The sequence below is a fragment of the Danio rerio genome, chromosome 7 (assembly GCF_049306965.1).
Source record: "Danio rerio strain Tuebingen ecotype United States chromosome 7, GRCz12tu, whole genome shotgun sequence".
Taxonomy (NCBI): Eukaryota; Metazoa; Chordata; class Actinopteri; order Cypriniformes; family Danionidae; genus Danio; species Danio rerio.
Window position 1 is genome coordinate 24,659,663 of NC_133182.1, and position 26,377 is coordinate 24,686,039.

General features: G+C 35.4%; 1 protein-coding gene and 1 long non-coding RNA gene across 2 annotated transcripts; one reads left to right on the plus strand and one right to left on the minus strand.

The window, feature by feature from the left end:
* Window positions 1-411: 411 nt before the first annotated feature.
* LOC141375362 (uncharacterized) lies at window positions 412-20,083 on the plus strand. Its single transcript, XR_012383288.1, has 3 exons — window positions 412-596; window positions 17,103-17,195; window positions 18,585-20,083. It is a non-coding gene; the product is annotated as an uncharacterized lncRNA (long non-coding RNA).
* On the minus strand, window positions 7,709-26,377 carry calb2b (calbindin 2b). The gene is given in 11 exon segments (NM_200711.1): window positions 7,709-8,242; window positions 10,876-10,947; window positions 11,409-11,462; window positions 15,037-15,076; window positions 15,156-15,211; window positions 15,284-15,361; window positions 15,444-15,500; window positions 17,876-17,956; window positions 23,401-23,490; window positions 23,792-23,862; window positions 26,209-26,377. Coding segments are annotated over 11 exon segments (810 nt in total). The 5' UTR covers window positions 26,303-26,377; the 3' UTR covers window positions 7,709-8,125.

A 26,377-nucleotide genomic window follows, 5' to 3' on the forward strand; every position in this document is an offset into this window, starting at 1 on the left:
CTCTTAATTAATCAGGGAAAGAAAACAAAAAGCAACACATCCCAGCTCAAGATCTTCCTTTAATACAAAACTATTAACAGAACTAAGACCTTATCTATAAAAAAACTTCCTAGACTTGGAAATCCTTGTTAAAATGCATTTATTTAGCTTTGTTATGAATGTGTGTATGATTTGTCTGGGGAATGAAGCCGTAGGTTTATATTATAAAACTATTTTTTGAGTAGGAAATCATTCAGTTATATCCACTACAGCATAAATATTTTATAAACACCTGATTATCAGCACTGATCATCGTTAAATTGCATGGAAAGCACAATCATCACTAATGCTATTGTACATTATCAGCCACTAGAGGTCTATCTTGAGCTTCAGTGTGTGTGTTTTATCAGTTTACCACACACACACGCAGATGTAGATCAGTAACTCTGCTTCAGGTCTGAGTGCTTCATCTCTCTGGAGTGCGAGAGAAGCGGCTAAAGTGCACACGGTGTTTTTTGTGGGCCGGGCCGTACAGAGCTTGGGTTTATTTTAAACACTCCTGTTAAAAATATATGAGAGTGCTGATATTTAATTGATGGCTGCACAGACTGCACAAGGTAAGTCCTGCTCTAGCACGACTAGTCAGAAAGTGGAAGAACTACTGTATCACTACTTACACGATTAAAAAGTCATAAAACGGCATTATAATGTCATATTAGCATTATTTAACGCCGTATATTAGCATCTGCGCCTAATCAAGTCCTTTCCTGGTAGCAAAATGTTGTGACTGAGAACTAACACAAAACTGAAAATTCTGTAATTTTCTCAGCGTTTACTTGTTCCAAACCTTTGTGTTTCTGTCTTCTGTTAAACAAAAAAAGATATTTTGGGAACATTGTGCAAACCGGTAACCATTGCCGTACATAATTTTTGTTTTCCCTACTATGGAAGTCAATAGTTACCAGTTTTTAGCTTCAAAATAGCATCTTTTGAGTAAATAAATAAACTCATAATAGATAGAAGTTACTCAAGGGCGAGTAAATAGGGAATTTTCCTTTTGGATGAACTGTCCCTTTAACGTTCAATTGATAAATGGCAAATTGATAAGCGTTTGTTTAACAAATACAACCATTTGTTTACCATTTGATTAGTGTGGCAAATAATGAATAAACTGTGGTTTTAATGTAATTAGTTAATTCAATTCATATTAATCTAAAATTTTAATAAAAGAAGAGAACATTCAGTTTTATAATTTTGCAAATATTAGCTACATAAATCTTACTTTTGAATTCTGAAATTTGAACTTTTTAAATAAATAAATAAAAAAATGCTCATTAACCTATCCAAATAAAGATTTTGATATGATATGATTTTGATACAAACTGATATTATTTTGCAAGAAAAATATTCATATTTAAAGCTTTCCAAACAGTTTTGTGTAACTTTCACTAACTGTAATATGCTTTTTCACAAGATATTGCACATAGTGTATGTGCCATTGAGAAGCTGAGGCAACTTTTTAACATTTTAAATATGGATACATTACTTACAAAACTGCATTGATCCCCTAAAGGAGACCTTTATTCACCCCAGAGGCACTTTTTATTATGGATGGATGTGCTTTATTGGACTACTGAATAAAAACACCAGCCGATGACATTATAGAGTTTGAAAGAGCCAGAAATTTTTTAAAAATCAACTCAGATTGGATTAAATGAAAGAACAAATTCATATCGGATGTCTTGGAAGTGAGTAAATAATATTCTTTACACATCTAATTGTCAACTAATTTTGAACTCTTTTAGAAATTGTCTCTTTTAAAACAAACATTCTATAATGCTATTGGAATTATATTTTTTAATGTTAAAAGGCCTTTCTCCATTTTTAACTTCTGCAAACAAATGGGCTATTTGCACAGCTAGATGTCATTTTAGTCAATGATGAACTTCCGGTTTGAGCTTTATATGACTATTTTTAATTTTATAAGGTTCCTTTTACAGCATATATATTTAATGTAAATATAAACAGTTAAATAGACTTCAGCATTGGTTGCGTAAAAAGATACGAACGTCCATTTAAACGTCATTAGCGGCAGGTTAGCACAGAAATTCCATTAAAAATACTGGGCTAAAATTAATTTCCATATTTTAAAGACATGGCACAGAAAATTATAATTTAATGCAGTGCCTCTTGTTTGGTCTGATACTAACTTCATATCGGATCTCAGCCAGGCAGTGAAGATCGCTGTTTTTTTTTTTCTTTTTTAAGGAAATCAGATCTTAGATGTGGCAATTTTGTATTGGATGACAATTAATCAGAAGCCCTGGTGCTGGCTGACTGAAATTAAAAGTCTGTGTGCAAATACCCCAATGGGAATGTTCATTTTGAATTTTCTCTAAATATTCTGTAACACTGTAATGTTAGATGAGTGAATGCCCGCCTTTGGATGTTTACATGATTAAAACTGAATACTTTTGCATTCTGCAGTGTAGCGCTGTTATGCAAATTTGCCCAACATTTTTAAAGAAAAGAACTCAATCACAAATTACTAATAAATAAATCTTTTGATGAAGTATGGGAGGGTTCACTAAATAATATAATCTAAAAATAATACTATCACATTAGTAGTATGAAAACTATCTTTAAGCATCTAAAAACAGTATTTAGTAGGTGAATTCCCAGCTGATAAAAATATGCTATTAAGTCATTATGTCAACAGTACTGATGAATGTCCTCTGAAGGATGAAAATGGCCAGGCTTTTGATTATGCAACATTTATTCATTCATTTTCTTTTCGGCTTAGTCCCTTTATTCATTAGGGGTTGCTACAGCGGAATGAACCGCCAACTTATCCAGCATATTCTTTACGCAGTCCAGCTGCAACCCATCACTGGGAAACACCCTAACACTCCGGACAATTTAGCTTACCCAATTCAACTATAGCACATGTCTTTGGACTTGTGTGGGAAACCGAAGAACCCGGAGGAAACACACACCAACACGGGGAGAATATGCAAACTCCACACAGAAATGCTAACTGACCCAGCCGCGGCTTGAACCAGCGACCCTCTTGCTGTGAGGCAACAGTGCTACCCACTGCGCCACCCCGATTATGCAACATTCCGATTTATATTTTTGAAAACAGATAATGTTACATTTGAAATATCTTTAGCTGCTCAAGCAGCAACGTTTCAAAAATAAAATAGATGAACATCCAGCTAAGATATTTTAGAACACAATGTTTTTGTGCTAACATTTTGAAAGTGTTAACACTTTAAAATAATGGTCCATCTGCAGTGGTGTAAGGTAACAAATTACAAATACTCAAATTACTGTAATTGAGTAGTTTTTCTCAGGAATTGAAATTTACCAAGTAGTTTTAAAAATGTGTACTTTTACTTTCTCTTGAGTACATTTTTAGTGCAGTATCGGTACTTTTACTCCACCACTTTCCTTTAACCTGCAGTCACTACTTTATTTTTTCTTTTCTATGGGGATTAGAAACATCAGTTCTGTGATTCCTGTCCAATCAGATCGCACAGAGAAGGTAAATTGCATCATAAAGAACTACCTCAAGACGTGGGATTTATAATTGCAGCAAAATGTTTAGTAGCATTAAAATTGTCCAAAAAGATGTTCAAAATCTTTACACGCATTGACTGTTTAGATGCATGTCACTGATCAGAAGATGACAGGTGTTTACTGTATGATGATTGAAATGGCCTTAAATACCCAGCAGGCACAAGACGTCAACATGACGCCAGATTGACATTGTACCCTAATCTCATGGGGTGTTGCAGTTTGTTTGGAAAAAAAAAAATCGGGTTGACATCAGAACTCAACGCCAGGCCAACGTCAATGTCTAAAGTCCAACCTAAAATCAACCAAGTATCAAGGTCTAATGATTTTACAGCTTGACGTTATGTGAACGTTACCACTATGATGTCTATCAGATGTTGGATTTTGGTTGCCATACCTGATAAATAAATGTCAGTTTTTGACATCAATATGAAGTTGGATTTTGGTCTATTTATAACCTAAAATCAACCAAATATCAATTTCATTTGACGTCGTTATTGGACATCAAAATATTGTTGTCCTTTGACACTGGCTAAACATTGGTCACCTGACATCACAACCTAAATCTAACCTAATATTAACATCTTATGATGTTGTGTGTCTGCTGGGCAAAAACTAGATGCACTACAGAATGTTATGTTCACATGCATCCACAAATTAGATGTAAATGTATCAGTTTTTTCAAGCATAATACTCACTACTCGGGACGATTGTTTTTGTTTACATCCTTCAAAATGTTTTTTTGCCTGTACTTGAGTTTTGGAGTTTTGGAGTTTTGGAGTTCATACATCCGACCGCTTGTATTAAAGGACAAAATTGTATTCCAAATAATAGATAAATCTAAATATATTTATACATTTTTCTTGTGCTGTGAAGTAAAATATAAAACTGTATATGGAAAGCATTGTCAATGCACCGTGATGCACCGAGATATCAAATTAAACCGAATCGATGGCATGATATTCGTAACCGAACCGTGAGACCAGTGTAGGTTCACACCTCTAGTTCCAACATATTTCCTGTTTTACATTTTTATTCTCTATAGCTTTCGAGAATCCAACAAAAGCCACATATTGATGAATATTGTCATGATAGCTGTTTAACATTAAGTTATGATTGAACTGCCTCTTGTTACTGTTATGAAATAGTTCCAATGGCCTCACCATATTGAAATGGTCTATAACATAAAAACATTCCTTAATAAAATGAATGTTATAAGCATAAAAAAGACACCTTTAGGATTTTGTGAAACATATTCAGGATGAGACTGAACCTCAGCTTCAACCCAATCCTTCTCCTGTTCTATCCTGCATCAGAGATTAATGAAGCACAAAGAACATTCGGGTAGCATGAAAATGAAAAAGATAAGCTCTAAACACTTCATTGTGCTGCTGCGCTCGCTTTGGCTTGAAGACGCGTGCCTTCACTTCCGGGCCCTGCAGAGATAAGTTGGCCACGTCTGGATTTATCTAAATGGAAAGCGAGAGCAGTGTGGATGAAAAGCCGGCGTACAGTAAGTGCCCATTATTAACATTTTCTGCTTCCAAAACAGAAACTTGAGTTGTAGCCATAATTGAATTCAGGACGCTGCAAAAAATATACGTATACTGTAAAATAAGATATGATCAGAAGGTCATTATGACTGAACATTTTGTATGTTAATTTCACTTGATAAATTGAGTTAAACAGGTTTCAACTTGGTTTGTTACTTTACATTACGCCAGTGTTTCCCAACTCAGTTCCTGGAGGCACACCAACAGTACATATTTTGGATGTCTTCTAATCTGACCTAATAACTTCAGGTTTTGGAGTCTCTTCTGATGTTCTGCTGAGTTGATGCTTCAGATGTGTTTGATTAGGAAGAGGTTGAAAATGTGTTGGTGTGCCTTCAGGAACAGGGTTGGAAAACACTGCATTAAACTGACTCAAAAAATGATGTTGAAACATCATTTTATTACATTAAATATGACTTATATTGACTTGTTATGAGCTTAATTTAATTCAACTCTAATATTTAATGCCTGTGTGAAGCGGAAGTTGCTGAGACTTTTATTTCAGTATGTTAATGTACTTCCAACTGAAACTGAATATTGAGTTGGGGGCGGGGCTTTATTGTTGCAGATCATTTCCTCAAAGCAAACTAATGGTAAAACCCCAGTCAGATCACATGGTTTTTATTGTCGGTTACGAAAGTAACTATGTCAGATTATGCGATTATTTTATTAAATTTTTTTCCATTTTTTCTTTCTTAATAAAATCTTGACTGGGCGTGTGTAACAAATGTGCCAAACTACATGTTCCCTCACGATCAGTCATTTTGTGAAGTCTACGACGAGTATTATTTCCCAAAGCAGTCACAAGTGTTGCTATAACAATATTTCATATCTTAATTTCAGTTTTTTTATTTCAACCTTTATAAACACTGATGCTTACTGACAACTAATATTTACATTATGTAAAGGCATTCATTACGACATGGATAGGATCAAACTTATGATACTTTTTTAATATTAAGATATTTTTTTTTATCTAAATGTATAGTTTCCTGCCATGGGTTTCTTATTAACCAATCCCTCAACTCCCTTATTTTCTTTAAAATCTAAACGTGTATTTTCCTGCCATAGGTTTCTTATTAAACAATCCCTTTGCCTGAACTTGCCACAAGTAAGACGGAGAAAATGAAAGCACATCAGCACCAAGGAAAAATCAGATGCTTAAGACATAATCTTTAAAATAATTACATATTTAAATATATAGATGAGCAAATATATAACTGAGATCTGTGAAATTGGGGTACAATCACAATTTTAATCATTTATTAAATTTTTATTTTCCACCTGTATAGTTCAGTAGGGGAGGGACACAAACAAAAATATAATTAATTTTTATTGGAAAAAAAATATTTTTAAAAACAAATTTTGTTTCTGTTATTTTTATCTTAATTTTTATGTATCTTTTGTTGGTCAGTTATGTATAAACAAGAAAAACAAATAACATTTGAGGTAAAGCACTTCAAAACAAGTCCGCTATATGCGCCAAAACACAAATTGCTGTGAGATTGTGTTGGTTTGTTAATTAAATAATCTAGCCTATATAAAATTAAAGTGAAATATTCAGTTTTACACAATTTATGACAAATTTGAAAAAGCAGGAAATGCTTTTACAATGTATTCGCAGCATTGAACACCTGTGGCCCACCCATTAGTAAATATTATACAGCCTATTTTTTGATTACATGACTGGTGCATTAGCGACAGCACCCTCTGATATAACTGTGAAATTAGTTGAAGAGAAGTTCACCGAGAAGTTGTCGTGAACTATGCTACATTACACGAGAAGAAACAATAGAATCTTGTGTCACGACACCCATTTGTCATTTACGAATCCCCACAATACCCTACGTCAAGGAAATCGTGCCGAAAACAAGACAAACTCGTGGGATCTGTCCGGGGATTAAGAGAGGCATAGTTAAGATTTTTATGGCTGAAGCAGTCAAACTTACATCATCAGAGTAGCAAAGTAGAAGCAGATGATGAGACTAGCTATGTTTCCATCCACCTATTTTTATGTGCATTTTCGATATGCGCATAATAAAACAGTTGATGGAAATGCCATGATGTACATACATTTTGAAAATGTTGAGGATAAAAAAAATGAGTAGGATAAACTTTTTATTCGATAAGAAAAGATAAGCTTAAACTTCGATGGAAACACGTTTACTAAACAAATTCCAGTATGCGCATTAAAATTCTGTGATGATAAAAATGTGTGTGAATGGATAAACCAGCAGGCTGAGTATATTGTAAACCATCTGAAATGCTGTTTAGGTCATTCTAAAACGCCTTAACCCTTTTAGTATTAGTGTTATTATATTATTAATGACCTCCAGAATCAAGAGCGGCTGGGTCCTGCGTCTTAAGCCTTCAAACACCACCGCGTGTTCACTGCGTGTCAGGATTGCCAGTCATTTATTAAATAAAGAAAAGATTCACTCAGCTTCTCTTATCGCAGCAAATTCCATTTTAAATTTTGTTGATATTTGGCGCCAGTTATTCAGGAAGTGACAATTTTGCTCTGTTTGACTAAAAAAATATGGAAACTGTTCTACATGCTTCAAAGCAGAGGAAGAGGGACGATTTAGAAGGTAAAATGTCTTTTCTGATCTTTATTTGAGTCATTCTTTTATCAGTGTTGGCAAATCAGAACAGTCTACAGTCTTGCTAGGAACAAAAAAAGGAGGAATGGGAGAGAGAAAAGGAGAGAGAGCAGAGACTGCACGCTGTACATAAAATAACAAACTTAATGAAAGATTTGATACGAGCAGGAGAGAGAGACCATATAGCCATTATAATACCACAATGTCATTTTGACATAAAAAGAGAGATGCACACATCGAGAATCCATATCTTTGGGAAAGGCATGCCACGGAGAGAGGGTAGGTTGTGGACGCTGACTAACTCAGACAGGATAGAGGTGGAGCAGAGCCACCACATGCACCTGCTTTGGCTAGATTGGGGTGGGTGAAGGTATGGAGGAGGAGGAGGCAGAGGAGTGAGAGTTCAGAGCTTCACACTGATGGATCTTTGCATAGCACAATCTCCAGTTCTGTGCGGAACAGCTTTCCTCCATCAGACAGCGCCATGATGCTCTTCTTTGAGCTGGACAGGCTGTGAGGGTCAACGGCCTGAAGGAGGACACACAGAAATGTCTGTTAGTATGCAGATTAGTCAGATTTATTGCTGAAATGCAGCATCGGTGCATCCTTATTTAGATTTTTACACCACTTCTCCAAAGATTGAGAGTGGTCATATTTTTTTCAGATTTTAAAAGAAGTTTCTTATAGAACTCCTATTTTGGGTTTTTGAAAATTACATTCCATTTACTGTGTAACACAGCTCTAAGTGAAGTGAAATAACCAGCTAAGGCTTAAATCTAAAAGTTAACCGTGTTTAAAACTATTGATTTATCTATAAAAGAGTCGACCCAGAGTGGTTCAAATGATTTGTGGGCGGTAACGAGTCTTTAGCCGTGACATTGATACAGAACTCAAGCTCCGCCCATTTCTTGCACATTCAGAGTCAGTGATTGAAGTTTATTTTTGCAAAAATACCTTATTATTATAGCCCCAGCCTTGTGTGCTGTTCCCATAATTTTTCTGACGAGTGCTTCAGCAATCTAAATGCTTACAATGGGAGATTTGTCGGCCAATTGTTAAAAGAAGGATCAGAAAAGACTATTGTTGTATGGGACTTTGTCAGAGCTTGACAGAAACTTTACAGTACAGTTCATGGATCAGTTTCTTCCTCCAGTTCACAAGTCTAAGTAAGTGCAAGTAAAATGGTTGCCTCCTTGTTTTCTCTAGCTTGCAAATTAATTATTTTATTGTGTTTTATTACTTGCAATCGTTCCACACGGCTTGTACTGTATCTAGTTAACTTTATTTTCACAAATCACGTCTAAAACCACGTTGAAAGCGTGCTGCTTTGTTTATGGATTTAAATACGTTTGTGAGCTTGCAATCTTCTGCTAGTTGTTGTTGCTCTGGCCACAGTCAGCTGTTCCTACATGCATGCGGTAGTCAAGTATGAGAATAGTTTAGCTTTTGCCACGGTGTGGATTAATACTGAATGTATGTCACTGTTTTACCTATGGTTAAGAATACAGCAATATGCTGGTGTTAAACTACATTGCTTTAATGCACTCCTGCATTGGGCCCACACATACACTTTGCACTATGACTACTTCAATATTGATTAGCCGTGGTGGGCCTTTTTCTTGCGCTGAATGCAGTCGACCAATCACAACAGACTGGGTCATTGGATCAATCAGCACAGATTAGCATCGCACTAAGGAATGGTTTGGGAACAATTAATCGCTGAACGGGTCATATGGGAGTCGTTGGGATAATTAGGTCAAAATAAATGCATAATATAAGACAATAAAAGTGTTTTTTGACCTTGCATGCATATCAGCCTGTTGTCTACCTTTTTTAACGTATGATAGGGGCTCTTTAAATTTACCAAAGCTGAAATGGAAAAAATGCAGTAAAAAGTTCAATATTGTGAAATATTATTTAAAAAGCTGTCAGTTTTGATGTAGTGTAGCCTATCTTTATTGTATAAAGCTATCAAAGCAAAAACAATCTTCATACCCCCAATAATCTGAACAGTATGCCTATACGTCAATTAATGTAAATATAACCTGATCAGGTTTGTATCAAAATCTGACTCCAAGGGCAAATCTGCGCCCTCATAGCTGTTTATCATAAACTTTTCATCGGTTATTTTCCTGCGATTGACAGCAAGCACGAAAACAGAAGCGTTGATGCTACATGTGTTCAAAATAATCTAAAACACCAAAAAGGATAACTTTATGCCACATTTTCTAAAAATACAACAAAAAAAAATACTAATACTACTAATACTTCCCTTCTTAGACTTTACAGACCTGAAACTTGCTTATAGCACTTATTCATTGTTGCTCTTGGTTGTGTAAATTGCTTCCTTGTCCTCATTTGTAAGTCGCTTTGGATAAAAGCGTCTGCTAAATGTAAATGTAAATGTAATACATTCTGTATCTAGCTTTTCCCTTGTACGGTGGCTCTGAACTGTCAAAACACCACTAAAAAAAAGGCTTTTTACGGACATGACATATTTGTACACGTAAGTTACATTACTGTAACACGCTTTATTTAAGAACATATGAGCTGGTTTTAGTCCTTAGCTCTTTCATTTTTATTTTGTTTAAAATATATTTAACTTGCTTGTTGATTAAATCCCATTTTGTTATTTAACCTTTTTAATTTTATGCAACAGTCAAGTTGTATGTTCAGTTGCTATGAAGAAAATGAAATAATGTATTTTTTACATGCTGATTTATGTGAAATCGTGAATCTAGGTCTATATAATCACCTTGCCGTTTTGAAAGCATAGCTTTTTTGCTTTGAGTATAGACTATTCAGGGGAATAGCTGAGTTTCAGCTTTTATGAACTTTGCTGTATAAAAATATAACATTTTGAAATATTTATAATTATCGGCCTATATATATCGGCTATCGGCCTCCAAGTCTGAAGAATTATCGGTTATCGGTATCGGCCAAAAAATCCATATCGGTGCATCCCTACTTTGTTTAACTTTTCAACATCAAAAGTTGTTCCATCATAGATGCAAATCAAAACTGTAAAAAAAATAGCAACACATTAATTAAGGGAAACTGTTAAATAGCTGTGTATTTTGTTACTGTGTTGCTTCAGATGCAGCTTTTTTTGCTACATATTTTAAAGCTGTAATACAGCACGAAATTCATCTCCAAGTTACCATTTTATGTTTATGGTAGAGGTCTCTCAGCAGGGCATCCAGTTCATGTTCATCAATATAACCATTGCCATCCTGTTGAGGGAAAAACAAAAGCAGATTTAGAGAATAAAATTAATATAATAATAATAATAATAATAATAATTTTAGAAGAGATTTTTATTTTCAAAATTCCAGACAAAAATCACGGACATCCAATAGACCAATCTAAGTTATGTATGTTTGCTGTTGGGGGATATGAGAAACTTTTAAAATAGTGTGTTTGTTTTTTATGCGTTCATGTGTGTTTCCAATTTCCAAAGACATGCGGTATAGCTGAATTGGATAAAATAAAATTGACTGTAGGGTATGAGTGTGTGTGTGAATAAAAAAAGAGTGTATGAGTGTTTCCCAGCACCGAGGATTCATGAGTTTAATGTACTCTCAGTACTGGGTTGTTATAAAACAAATGCCAGAGTAATTGGCGGTTCATTTAAACTCACAATAAAAGACAAAATTAACAAGTACACAAACTTGGAAAATACTCATTATCTGACCTTGTCGTAATAGTTGAAGATTGCTTCAAATTCTTCAGCAGACAGTTTGAAGTTCTAGTGATGAAGAAAAAAGAGAAAAAAAGAGAGTTGTTTATTCTTGGTGTACTGTATGTGATTTATTGTATTAATCAACTTATCTTTAGATTTGATTTTCATAACTAGAGGATAATCCTCCTAATCCTTTGGATTACAACAGAATAATGCAGCGACACTTACTGTAGCATCATTCCCCTCCCCCAGAAAGAGAATGCACACCATTCATAAACATGCCAATGTAATATATAATAAACAACGCAATGCGGTCATGCCAGAAATGCCACATAAAAGTCATTTAGAAATGGCTTTGTGTAATACACAGAGATTATTCATCTTGATTCATCTCATTAGTATTCCACTAATGATAATAATATTCGGTTAATATATAAATTGCATCGCTCTATGTATTTTATTAATTATATTTACAGTCATTATTTTATGCTGCTGTACAGCTTGTGTATATTAAAATGCCTTCGGATTTCCTCAAAGAATAGGCCAAATTCTTCCTGTATATAGTTTTCCCCTAAATATACTGTACATTTATACTAATCATATCCTAATGACCTATGAAAATGATGAATTTAAAATGTATTTAAAGTGAAGGGAAATCACATAAAAAACAATCTAAACAATTAAAAATTCATTAAATGTCTGTATATGGCTACTCTTTCATGAATATTTCAAACTTGTCTCATTTCTTTGATCGCCATAATGCTTTGAAGCTGAATTTGTTGTTGATATTTTCAGTGGTGTTGTTGAGGAAAAAACAGAGAAAGAGAGAGTGAGCATCCAGTGAATGTGGGGAGACTGGGTCAGATGAATATGTCTCCGGGTTCAAAAATAATCTATGGAGATTATCGTAACTACAGTAGGATTGAAGTAATCCCTATCGACCCATGTTCTCTGTGACAGAAAGCAGCCACCAATCTGCCATCAGGTTCACTCTGAGACACAGACCAGACCTATAAACACACATGCCTAATGAGCAGACACACATTCGCCTGCAGTCATGTGTGTTTCTATACGATTTCAGCAGAAAACATGCATCTTTTAATGGAGATTTTAAAAAAGCCATATTGCATATCTTAGCTGTTTCTCTTTAGCTCAGACTGTACTGGGATTCTACTGTAAGTGCAAACACTGCCAGCTTATTCATTTTGCTTCCAGTGCATCACATTTATTGTGCCAATTCTGTCCCTAAACACCTTGGGCCAGATTCAAAACCTCTTTTGTTGGGACTTACAAAAAAAATTGCTTTCAAAATTGAAACCTGGTTTTATTTGAAATAATACCAAACAAAAATAGTTATTATAGCTAAATCAAACATAGTTTTGCAACACTAACCATAGTTAAAATACCATGTTATGTTTAGTAAAACTGTGGTCAGTTTCTGAGAGAACAAATGAATCATCAAACTCCCCTCTCGCCTTGCAAATGAGGGTCTTATGAGCTCAGGGCTCTCTCCCGGGACAGCATGCCAAACAAGCTTTAGAATCAATCATCAGCTAAGTGTGAACTCTTGAAGTACCCTTTTTTGCAATAATAACCCTTGAAGTAAAAACTCGTGAGAGCAAGGCATGTGAAATGAGTAATTTTGTCATATTTTCATGTGTAAAACATAACATGCTCACCTTTTTACATATGAAAATATCCCCAGATGTTCCCTTGTTTCAAGTGCTACTTTAACATCTAATGTTTGTGTTGCATTAATGTGATCATTGTGTCCTTACGCAAAAATGTCACATCATCTATACTATATAGTCACTTTTGAAACACACATATGAAACGCATCATTTTTCCAAATTAAAATATTCAGAAACCTTCTGTTTCAATCAGCCTTTCACATGTTCCATATGTGTTTTAAAGGGCACCTATTTCCCCCTTTTTCAAGATTTAAGATAAGACTTTTGTGTCTTCAGAATGTGTCTGTAAAGCTTCAGCTCGAACACCCATCAGATTATTTATCATACTTTTTACAATGTTAGAATTTTTAGCTCTGACCACAATATAGCTGTTTATGTCGCCTGTGCCTTTAATGCTAGTTCTCCCCACCTACCTTTCCCACGTGCCTGTCAGAAGAAAAAAAAAACAATGTGCCTCAATCTCTGGCTGCATGAGATAAACAGCACAGTGACAGACATGAAGGATGCAGATCTCGCGTAGCTTTTGTGAGAAATACTACTGTAAGAACTTTACCAATAATTATTAGTTGTGGAGTTAATTCAAGCCTTTCTGCTACGATGAGTCACACACAATGTTGTTACAAAGTTCCGGAAAACAGATATACACACACAGCTAAGCGTTTAACTTTTGCAACTTTGCGCGTTTAACTTTGTTTTGGCAAATGTGACAGAATACACGTTAATATCCACTGCTGTATGGATATCCGTTATGTTAACGTACAAAATTTACCCGATTTAATGTCCACAAACCGGGATTGAAGCGTCTTCTTTTATAATTGTACTGACACACTGCTGTGGTGAAAAAGATGGTAAAATCGCTGTAATTCACTACAAACATGCAGTGTTTTAAAAACATTTTGAACTTGTAAAACTGATTTCTAATCACATTTAATGATGATTGATGATCCCAGCGAGCTCAACTGATCTTTTAATCAAGGTTACTTTGCACAAGTCCTGGTTTGTTGATATGATTATACACTGTAAATCCTAATGTTGTCTTTACTTAAACAATTAAGGGAAGTTGACTGAACATTACTTATAATTTTAATTAACTTAAGTTAATTTAACTTATATACAATGAAAATGCATAACTTTAGATTACAAGTATAGTAAGCTAAAAATCACAATCATTTGAAAAAAAAAAAGGTTGTTTTTAATGTAGTCTTGACTGTTAAATTTTAATATGTGCAACCTTTTATTGCAAGGTCTTAAAGGTTTTAAAGCAGAAAACAAGGCTTTATGTATAATTATTCACCATAATGGGAATAAATGGCTACTTATTTTTTTTGTAAACAATTTTTTCATAGTATATAATTACACACACAGACACACACAATGAACTGAACAATTTAAGTATAATCTACCAAACCGGCAAGTTAAATAAACTTAAATATGCAAGTTTTGGGAGACTCCATTACTCAATTAAATTGAGGCAACAAGTTTACTCAATTAATTTTGTTCAGTCAACTCACTAGGGTTTTTCAGTGTACGCGTTACTACAAAGACATGTTAATACGCAGCTGTCAATCAATTCGGTGGGCAGGGAACCTGCACTCCTACGTCACATTGCGGTGGGCCTCAAAATGGGAGGGATTTTGATCCTACTTTAACGTCAGGAAATTAAGAAAAAGAGACTTATTATCTTTAAATCACTCCAGTATGACTGTAGACACACTATGCCTACTCACAGTTCTGTCCAAACAGCTCTCAAAAGATGAATTTCATCATAGGTGCCCTTTAAATGCCACTTAAACATGTTTAGCTCATGTGACATTCATGTGGTTTTTGTTTAAAAGGATTATAGTTCACACTATACATGCCCTGGAAATCAAACCCATGATTTTAGTATTTTTGTTCATGTTTAAGTACATTATTGTCGACTTATGTAACGTTGTGAAGTCTGATCTTACCTGAAACTTGAGCAGAAAATTCTCTTCCACAGGAAGCAGTCTAAAAGACACAAGTTTCACATGTAAAACGATACTGCATTAATACAATCTGACTTCAGCTCACTCGAAGGGATTCTCACCTGGCCATCTCAGACAGTCCCAGTTTCCCGTCGCCATTCAGGTCGAACATTTTAAGCTGCAGAAAAGAGGCACAAATGAGCAAGCGGTTGTGAATGCGTGTGAGCTGTATGTGCAATTGTTTACTCACTATGGTCTGCGTATACTCATTCAGTTTCTTGTCATCATAATGTCTGTTGGCTTTCTTCAGCAGATCTGACAGGAAGCCCTAGGGAGAAGAAATGATTTTATTTAGCCATGGATCTATAATAGCTACAGTGTAGGAAGCTGTGTGACCTATTGAGTTATACCTTCAGTTCATTGGATTCAATGTATCCGCTGCGATCGGTATCATATTTTCTCCATGCCTGGAAAAATGAAACGCAGTCATTAAAACAGACACATCTATACTTCCTGCATGCATGTATAGATTTTGTTTTTGACAGGCAAAGGTGAAACGTACAAGATTTCCATTAAACAGATAAATAAAAAATATTCATACTTGTACGTGATTACATAGCTGCTATTCTGATTAAACTGGTGAATTCGGTATTACACTGGGATTACTGGCGAGCTGATCTGATGTGAAGGAAATCCCACCTGCCCTCATTTACCACAGTGTGTGTTACTGCAGTATATGTGTATATTGCTCTTTAATGGACGGCAAACGCTTTCGTCATTTCTCGTCATTTTTTTCGAAATATATCATTTCTCTCAGATGTTCAACAGAACGAAAATGTTTTTTATTATTTACAAAATTACCTTGTTGTACAAATGAATCTCCATTAACCCAGTTACACACACACACACACACACACACACACACACACACACACACCGAGTTCTTTTATGCAATGCAAGACATTCATAATGGATAACTCACAGCAAACTGAATTTTCTAGCTCTCTTAGACTTTCTTTCACTCAGATGCACACAAAGCAGCGCAGTCATTGAAGAATATTTCATGTTTACAGCAAGACATTTATCTGTAAAGAGTAATATGTTGCAAGTACACATAAAACACATAAGTACAATAACTTTTGGTGCAATATATCATACAACAAAAATAGGCCAGTCAAAATATCTAATTTTTGCTGTGCGATATGTTGCACCAAAAGATTATTAATATTAAAAATATTACTTTCATTTTAAGACCCTTCTATGGCACTCGAAAATGACAATATATTAGCATCATAAGGCAAGTACACTCTTTCAAAGAACACATAATACTTTTAAGAATATTTAATCAAATTGTATTATTTATCTATTTAATTATTAGGCACTGGAATCAGAATGTAAAAACATATATCCTAAGGAAATGTTAACAAAAAAGTGCAAGTTTGTTTTTTACCATACTGACACTGACAGACGCTGCACAATCAGATAAAACTAATAGATAAAGCTAATATTGGTTTATATGTAGGTGTGATATATATGAGCAATATCACACTAGTAGCAGTGCAATGTGACTGTATATCGGCACTGGTTGGGCACTAAGGCAAACGCGCCAAGGCACACCTCCCAGTGTGCATTTATACAAGAGTTCGACGGCATAGTAGTGTATATAAAAAAGAAAATCAAACACGGAGAGTCTAAAAACCCTTTTGTAAGAGGAACTACTTTCTTCCACCATTCATTCACATCTGCAGCTGCAGACGTCAGAACAGCAGAATCCGTTACTAATTTGACAAAACAGGTGATTTTGCTCGCATTTTAAGATTATAAGGCTGATATGCCATCAGTCTACAGAGATTTCTCCCTATAGTATTACAGTCTATTACAGTCTACAGTGTAACCAACACACCACATATTCCAGATATGCAAGTTCCACACTCAGTACACTACAATTATATGTTTCAATTACAGCACTACAACGTACAAGAGAGAGAGAGAGACTTTAAAGGTCACTTACTTGTTTAATAATCATTTGATCAGTTGTAGTTAGAAATTATGCTGCTTTCTCTTCTAAGGGCCTAATATGCGATCTCTGTCGCCATCTTGTGGATGGACAACATCAACCGTCTTTGCTCTGCTCAATGACCAGCCTGATCTCACGAGAAAACGTAAGTATTTTACGTTTTGCCAGTTTAGTGGCTAATTCGTACGAATTTGTACGAGTTCAGTCGTACGAAATGGTACGATTTTAAAAAGGAGGCGTGGCACCTGACCCCAGCCCTAACCCCAACCGTCATTGGGGATAAGCAAATCGTACTAAATTGTACGAATTAAATCGTACGAATTCATACGAATTAGCCACTAAATGAAAAAGTTACGAATTGCCGTCAGATTGTGTTGCAATGACAGGCTAATAACACCGTTTCGCAGAAATTATAAATATTTTGAAATAGGCACAATCCTAATAAATAAACTGAGTAGTTGCAATCTAAACAACTACATTCTCTCATTCTAAACAACTACACTCTCTTATGTTGCGCAAAAGCTGCAATATTTGTCAAACTGTCGAGTGTCCTGTGCTTGTTGCTGTATGTGGGTGGAGTAATACACAAGGGTGACGAATGCTGTTACTGGCAGAATATCGCACGGCTATTAACAGATCAAATTCAAGAACCAGACAGATCTGTTATACAAATATATATATATATTGCATCAAGGTCGAGTCCATGTGTTGTGCGATAAATCGGTACATTGAATGTGACTACACTGAATGAATGTGGTGGTTGATAATCGCATCAGTAAGAGACAGACAGTAGACAGCGAAACATTGTTTCCATGTGTAACATACCGTCATAAACTCTGCACTGGATCCCACAAACTGTCTGAAGCACAATAGAAAATTCTCCTCTGTCGGCAGGATCTGGGCCAGCTACAAAAACAAAGAGTATTCTCGTTATCATTGAATAATCATATTATCTTTATTGGATTATTTGTGTATTTTATTTAATTTCTTTTTTTTGTTTTTGTTTTGTTTCCTTTTTGAATACTTTCTTTAAAATATTTAAAACTAATACTGAACAAAGTATACTGAAATGGTTATATTCAAAACATTCAATATAAAAATAAAATACATATTTGCATGCATTGCAAGACATTACATACATTTGATTTTATTTTCAGCATAGTTAATGTTTTTATTTACTATATGTTTTTGTGTATATCGGAATAGCTCTTGCTGCATTACATCAAGGTATAACATTAAACAGTATCTTGATTACATGCAATTTTCAATTCATGTAATATTTATTTGCTGAATATATTTTTCACAGAAAGACAGATAAACAGATGGACACATAATAGATAGATAGACAGACAGACAGACAGATAGACAGACAGACACAGACACAGGTGGACGGACGGATGGATGGATAGATGCATAGAACAATAGACGGACGGACGGAATTATGTAAATAAACTGTATAGTAAATAAATCACACTAGTAATTAAATACATTAAATGTAATGAAGATGATTTTCTTTATTCCTCATCCACTATAGGTTTAGACCCCAGAAGATAATTCCATTGAACAGGATTTCAGCACCATGGACAGCCGCTCAGAGGAGCACAAAGCTCTTATCCAAAGCAGCCCTTTTACTACACCATCAACCAAGAGCTTCTGTTTGAGTTTTTGGTGTGTGTGTGTGTGTGTGTGTGTGTGTGTGTGTGTGTGTGTGTGTGTGTGTGTGTGTGTGTGTGTAAAGCCTCTCTCTCTGGCTTAAGAAGAGAGAGCCCGCGAGAGCTGGACAGAGATGAGAGACCATTTCATGCTCTTGGTTATCTTTTTCCGCCTCAACAGAGGAGTTTGTCATTGCTGAACTACTGAGGGGACACTAAACCATACCAAACCCAAAAGTAAGCAAAGCTCTAAAACCATCGCTCTATGACGAGTTCCACCTCTGAATGCACTGGGACTGGAGGATCACCCTTCGTCTATGTGGAGAAAAACACTTTAATCCATCTGATCTTTCGTTCGATCATCTGAGGATGTGTAAAGTATTCTTACATATAGGGAAAATATACTTTCATGATCATGGAGCTTATTTAAATCTGAAAAACATATAGATTATAAAGACAGACAGTAAAGTTAAATTTACTGCATTCAAGGCTGTCGCTGAGACTGACACATCACTGCACATGTTATGTAATTATGGGCTAACCACCAAAAATGCATAGGCATCCTTTCTAATGACACCCCCCGCCCCCCACCCCACACACACACACCCCTTTTAAACAATATTTGTGGCAACCCCTTTTTCCATCATATGCTTAATTCTGAAAAACGTTACCTGCACAGCCCCACCAAGTGGTCAGGGGATATAAAATACAATGGCTGTATTTGCCTTATTTCTGAACCAAAATCACAAATGATCATCTTTGCATTAGAGCAGTATACAGTCACATTTTTATTGAAAGTTTTCCATGTCAGCCGTTTTTAATTGTGTTATATTTTATGAATGAATTTGTGTATTGAGAGGTGCATCACAAATCGCATACTTGTGCATTTTTCTACACCCTTTCGTAGTATAAATAGTGTAAGTAGTGCATCTGAAAACTCTGTAAAGAATGAGTACACTTTAAATGATGATGCACTTATTCAACCGGTAATATGAAGTGTGGAATGTTGGACACTTCACGCACGCAACGACCGCAGCTTTGCACACATAGCAGAAAGGGCGGAGCTTTCAGCACTGATGTTGGATTACTTTATTTATTTTGGATTGTGAAAGCTAAATTCTCCTATGAGAGTGATTATAGCTCCTCCTGATGGTGAATGCAGTTACTCATGGCAGATTTTATTTGGTTCTTTGGTCATTTAATTCACTAATTTGGCAACCGCCAAACGTCATCTGGAAAATGATTTGAATGTTCGCTAGTAAACTGTTAGTGTTCCATTTGGGATGACACTACATTCATGTACTATGCTGTTGAGTGTGTAAGTGCAAAGTGTGCCATTTGGAACGTAGCTATTTGAAACGGGGTTTGCATTTATAGCAGTGTTTCTCAACCATGTTCTTGAAGGACCAACAGCTCTGCACATTTTTCATGTCTCCTTAACCAAACACGCCTGATTCAGAGCATCAGCTCATTGGCAGAGACTGAAAGACCTGTAATGGGTGTGACAAAGGAGACATCCAAAACATGCAGTGCTGGTGGTCCTTCAGGAACATGGTTGAGAAACACTGATCTAAAGATGCTAGGTGGCGCTATCTGGTGGCCAAAAGTTAAAATGAAATTTGCAGACGTCATAATAATTCTTTTTTGATCAGTTTTGCCCATAGTTATAACAACTAGTCCTAATAGATCATGAAGAGAATATCTATGCCAATTAGCCACAATTTGCCTCTCTGCTATTTTTATTTATTTATTATTTTTTTATTTTTAAAGCTCCTCTTTTACCGCTGATATCAGTGTGACCTCACACTGACCACAGCACATCAGTTTGGTGACATGGCCACTAATTGGTTACAAATCTACAAACTAACAATTCATGCTATTAGCGATCACACTCATTATTGATCAGCCATTTTAACTTCAATTACAAAAGTCTTCAGTTACTCATATTGTGATTGGATTCTTGATTACTGGTAGCAGCTATTAAATATTGGATCTCTTTAATGGCAAGGTAACATTTTCAGCCCCATCAAGCTGCAGTTACACTGGACTTTTCTCCCTATAGACCATTTCAATGTGCTAATGTCAATGGCCCTTGAACATTTTTTGCTTGTTATCATGCTATTTCATTATTGTAAAAAGAGAATTCAATCATATCTTCACATTAAAACAGCTGTCATAACATTATTTAGCAATATGTGTACCTTTTTGGATTCTCAGAAGTTTAAAAAATAAAATGTAAAACATTACAAATACATTAGGACCATTGTTATTGTTTACATTCCTCAAAAAGGTCTATAGACTTTCATTCATATGCAAGCGAATGCGTCAGACCGGAAACGCAAGCTCGTGTGACAAATTTCGCAGGGTTGTTGCTAGATCAGATACAGTTGCAACAGGAAGTTAATGAGAATTATTTATATAACTTTTTAAATTTCCCATTTATTGTATTTTATTAATGTCTACCCCAAACCTTAACCCAACCGTCACAGTACTGTAAAAATATTAATTACTGTTATACAGTGTCATAAAAAAATATTGATGTAAATTGATGTGCCTATCGCACTTTCGGCCGGCCACATGTTCGATCTAGACTTTACCGTTTTGCAGGGTTGCAAAGTTCAAGCTTGGTGAACTCAGACATGCAAAATGGCATCACGTGACTGCGTGAGATCAATCGAAGATCAAAACATGACCTCTCTGGACAGAAATTTTACGTTTACAGCAGTCACACTATAGTTTGAGTCATTCAATGGTACGAAAAGGGGCAGGATTAAACAAGATGATTAGACATTTTAAAAAGTGAGTGATTGGTCCTTATTTTAAATTTGTAAACATGACCTCTCTGGACAGAAATTTAAAGCATAGACCAATCATTCGCTTTTTAAATGTCTAATCATCTTGTTTAATCCTGCCCTTTTTCGCATTGCCATACAACAGGATTTCGCACACACAAACTCTATTGTGACTGGGGCATCACTCCAATATTCAGAGTTACATCATTAATTTGATATGATAATTTGGCTTTCTTATTATGAATATCGAAAACAGCTGCGCTGCTTAATATTTCTGTGGAAATTGTGATTTTTTTTTTTTTAAGATGACAAGTTTAAAAGGACAGCATTTAAGTGACAACAGCGTTTATTTATCTGAATGTATCTCCTCCTTTTCTGTATTGGATTTAGTTTGTTTTCATTTGTTTGCACAATATAATAAATGTGTTTCCTGGAAAAGTAAGTCCAGTCACCTCTCTTTTTGCTTCTGCTCCTCTGCTAAAAGATAGTAAAATCAAATGATCATCACTCATTCTAGTAAACACAAAAAACCTACTCTGAATGATAGAACGTCATAATACTGGTATCTTTTAGACAACGTTGAGCAGAAACCCCCAAAAAGCAGCAAATCAGAAGATGACAGATACAATGATCTCAACATAACTAATCTGAGGCTTAAGCTTAGATTCACATACCGCACACAGAAGAACAGATCACTGACTTGCACAGGCTTTGAATAAGGCTCTGAATGAGCTGCTGAAATCGTGCCAGTTTTCTAAATAAAGTGACATGTTGAAGGTTTGGTACCAGGTTAAAAAACAGTGGATATAAAAACTCTTCTGAATGATCATATCATGTAATAACAACTAGGATTTTGTTCATAAGTCGTTGAAAATATCTAATACTGCTAGATTTGAAAGATGCTGATCATTTGTAACCAATTCCCTTCTGCATTAAATGCATATTCCCTCAACTAAGCTTTAATCTGATAGACGGAGATGCTCTTCTCATCCTTTCAAAACCATTTTACCATCACTAATCTATACAGGAGTACCAAACAGGAAAATACAACTGAAAGACAGCAACTTAAAGGGGTAGTTCACCAAAAAATGCCAATTTCCTCCAAATTTACCCTGAGTTCATTTATTCTGCTCAGTGCAAAAAGAGATATTTTGAAGAATGTTGTGTACTTATAGCTATTGACTTCTATAGCAGGAAAAACGGTTTTACTTTACAGTAAACAAGATGTATTAATAATGATGTATTAATATGTAAACTAAACATTATTATGACTTAATGTTAAGGCATGCGTTAATCACGAACTAAGTTTAACTACAACATGAGTCAAAAGAGTAAATAATGGCTACCTTAATTACTCATTAGTAAATATTGTTAATTAATGTATTAATTAACATTAAAGTTTAAGCTTAATGTAACCAACATGAACCCATGAGCTGTTAATGTATAATTATGGCTTGACTTTACTTGGAGGGACACATTTTTATTAACACATCCTTAATTCCTTATAAAAAAGTGAAAATGAGTAAATAATGACAGAATTTTCAGTGTTTGGTAAACTATCCCAGCTTCATAACTAGATCAGGTTGACATTAATTGGAAGGAAGCAGCTCATATGCTTCCAGCATAACACATTTTATCCATTCGCTCATGCCATCACCATGATGGATGTCACCCACCGTTCTCTCCCTCCCCCTCATCCATCTCTCCCTCCACCCCTCCCTTCATCACTCCATCATCCCCTTCTCAATGCCACCTTCTGCCCTCTCCTTCAAGCCCCTAATCTGGCCTCATTGTCCTCTTTATATTGATTCCTGGTGTTGCGTTAATCTCGATGGGTGGTTTTGCAGAACTATCAAACCGTTGCTATTTCTTCACTTTGATAGGCAAATAAAAAGTGTATATTTACCTCTGACATCTCGATCTTCCCATCACCGTTCTCATCGAATTTCTGCATAAACTCTTTCATCCTGTCTTTAAATGAAGCATTTGAAGGATCCTGAAAAGCAAAACCAAACATGTCTGACATGTAAACAGCAGCTCGATTGAGATTGAACTGAATTTTCTTTAAGAAAACAGTCGCTGAATAAAAAATAACAAGAAATTGGATTGCCATTAGAAAACATCAGCCAGATGGTATCTGCTTAGATGGCATGCCTGTGCATTAGGCTAGATTAAACTAAGCATCTCGTTCTGCGTGGCTTAATAACTGGTTGTGACATTCAGATCATCACTTATCGAGTACAACCGCATCTGAGGTTTTGCGCATAATTAATCGACGCACAAAATTCATGACTCACCGCAGTTTTCCGTGCAATCTCCAGCTCACGGATGAAATTTTCCAGTTCCTTCCCTTCAATGCAGCCATTGCCTAGGATGAAATTCACTGAAGTTCATTTATTTGATTATGTATTCAAACTAAACATCCAAGACACGCACATGTGATTCAGCTCATGTTATCTGATGTAACTTGACAATCAGCATCTCTTTATGAATTAATTAAGGCTCTAATCATCACTTCATCTTGTTGATTCAAACTGCTGACGGACAAATTGCAAATTATAGATTAATTCAATCAGATAAAAAGAGGCATTTTCTTTGGAGACAATGCCTGCTATGTGTAGGAAAGTTCTTATTATACAGTTGGAGTCAGAATTACTAAACCTACTGAATTATTAGCCCCCCTGTTTTCTGTTTAATGGAGAGAAGATTTTTTTCTACACATTTCTAAACATTAATAGTTTTAATAACTCATTTCTAATAACTGATTTGTTTTATCTTTGCCATGATGACAGTACATAATATTTGACTAGATATTTTTACAAGACACTTCCTTTGACATTTGAAGGCTTAACTAGGTTAATTGGGCAGGTTAGGGTAATTAGGGAAGTTATTTTATTGCAATATTTTGTTCTGTAGACTACCGAAAAAAATATATAGCATAAAGGGGCTAGTAATTTTGACCTTAAAATGGTTTTTAAAAAATTTATAACTGCTTTTATTCTAGCCGAAATAAAACAAATAAGACTTTCTCTAGAAGAAAAAATATTATCAGACATACTGTGAAAATTTCCTTGCTCTGTTAAACATCATTTGGGAAATATAAACTTTTTTTTAAAGAGGAGCTAATTCTGACTTTAACTAACATTATCTTTCTTAATCTAGTTAATGTTTAATGTAAATAGTTTAACTTGTATGAAAACCAAAATGGATGGCTATATATTTCCAATTTGCCATTTTGATCTGAGCCTAAATGGTTTGCTTATCCCTGATCTCCAATCCTAAATTGACCATTTTGCTGGTTTCTGGACATAATTAGCATAAAACCAGAAAATTTGCTTTGATTGGTTAAGCTGTTCTTTTTTAACAAAAAAAATATTAAACGTAAAGTATCTTAATTGATTACTGAAGCCTATAACATTTTGTGCGAATGGCATTCCTCATGTCTAAACCAGCCTAAGATGGTTTGACTCTGCTTGATCCTGGACACTTTTTTCAGCAGAAGACCCTCACCAGCTGGCTGAACATCTAATCCAGCTGAGTGCCAGCTTGAGAGACCAGAATGACCAGATGAAGACCAGACTGGGAGGCCAGCTTAAGCTAAAAACAGCTAAACATCCTGGGCTGGTTTAAGTCAACATGTTTTTTTTTCTCCCCCGGCAAGACAGCCTCTCTCTCTTTTAGCCCCGCCTATCGCTTTTCATCTTCATAGTCTCTCAAATGCTGACACACAAATCAATTTGAAGGAAAGATTCAATTCCAGAGTGAAATCAATAACGCCAACAATGCCTGTGGGGCGTAATTTACTGAGCTGCGAAAATGCGTGGCTATCTGAGAGAAGTTAACAGGGCGATAGCAGGCAATCATCCCATTGGCGCTTTTTCAATTTTCCTGAATTATTTAAAAATATGCTTGTGCGAAAAACTGCACTGCACATTGCATGAGGAGTCCGCTTGAGTTAGCGTCGCGCTGGATCAGTGTTGCCAGATCTCGCAAAACAAGACATCGGTTCTGAGCCAATTATTCTAAACGCGTTACTGTAATGTGTCATGTTGGGAAAACAAAATATGAAATTGTTTTAATGGACAAATAATCCCTCACCTCCCCCAAAAGACAATGAAATATTCTCAGTATATTTATTATGGAAAAGCAGCTTATAATACGCGGATGTGGCAACATTCCTTTAGATGCGCACTTGCATTTACAACTTTTTTCTTTTATAAACGCGCAACTCGCCGTTGGAAAAAAAACATTAATACATAAAGTCATGCAAATGTGACAGAAAAAAACATACAATTTCACATACCAGCAGTTTATCTCTCAAACAAACTTGAAAAAAATTAACTAAAGTAAAAAAAATAATAATAATTAGGCATATTAAAGACGATATAACCTGATGTAGTATCATATTTCTCCATCGTTGACTTTTTGTTTGATTATCACTACATTATTAGTTGTTTGTTATAATTATTTTGTATTGTATTTAATCTTAAAAGGAACACAATATTCAATTTCTTTTCAGCGTAGTCCTTTTATTAATCAGGGGTTGCCACAGCGGAATGAACCACCATTGAACACAATATGTTTCTAGTCAATTAGTCAATTGTTTCTAGTTTAATTACCTGCAGGCTGACATGAAATGCACTACACAAAGCTAACAGCCTCCGATGTAGAAATAAACTAAGAGCGCTTTTCGTCCCGGGACGTTTCAACTCACCGTCAGCATCAAATTTATTCCAGATGTCCAGAAACTGAGAGGCAGTGAGTTCCGCCAAATGCAGAGAAATGGGCTCTGGTGCTTTATTCGCCATACCTATGGTGTTTCCTCAGCCTTCTGTGATTTTGTTCCTCAAAGAAAGAAATGTCCCGTCTTTAAAGCACTCCTC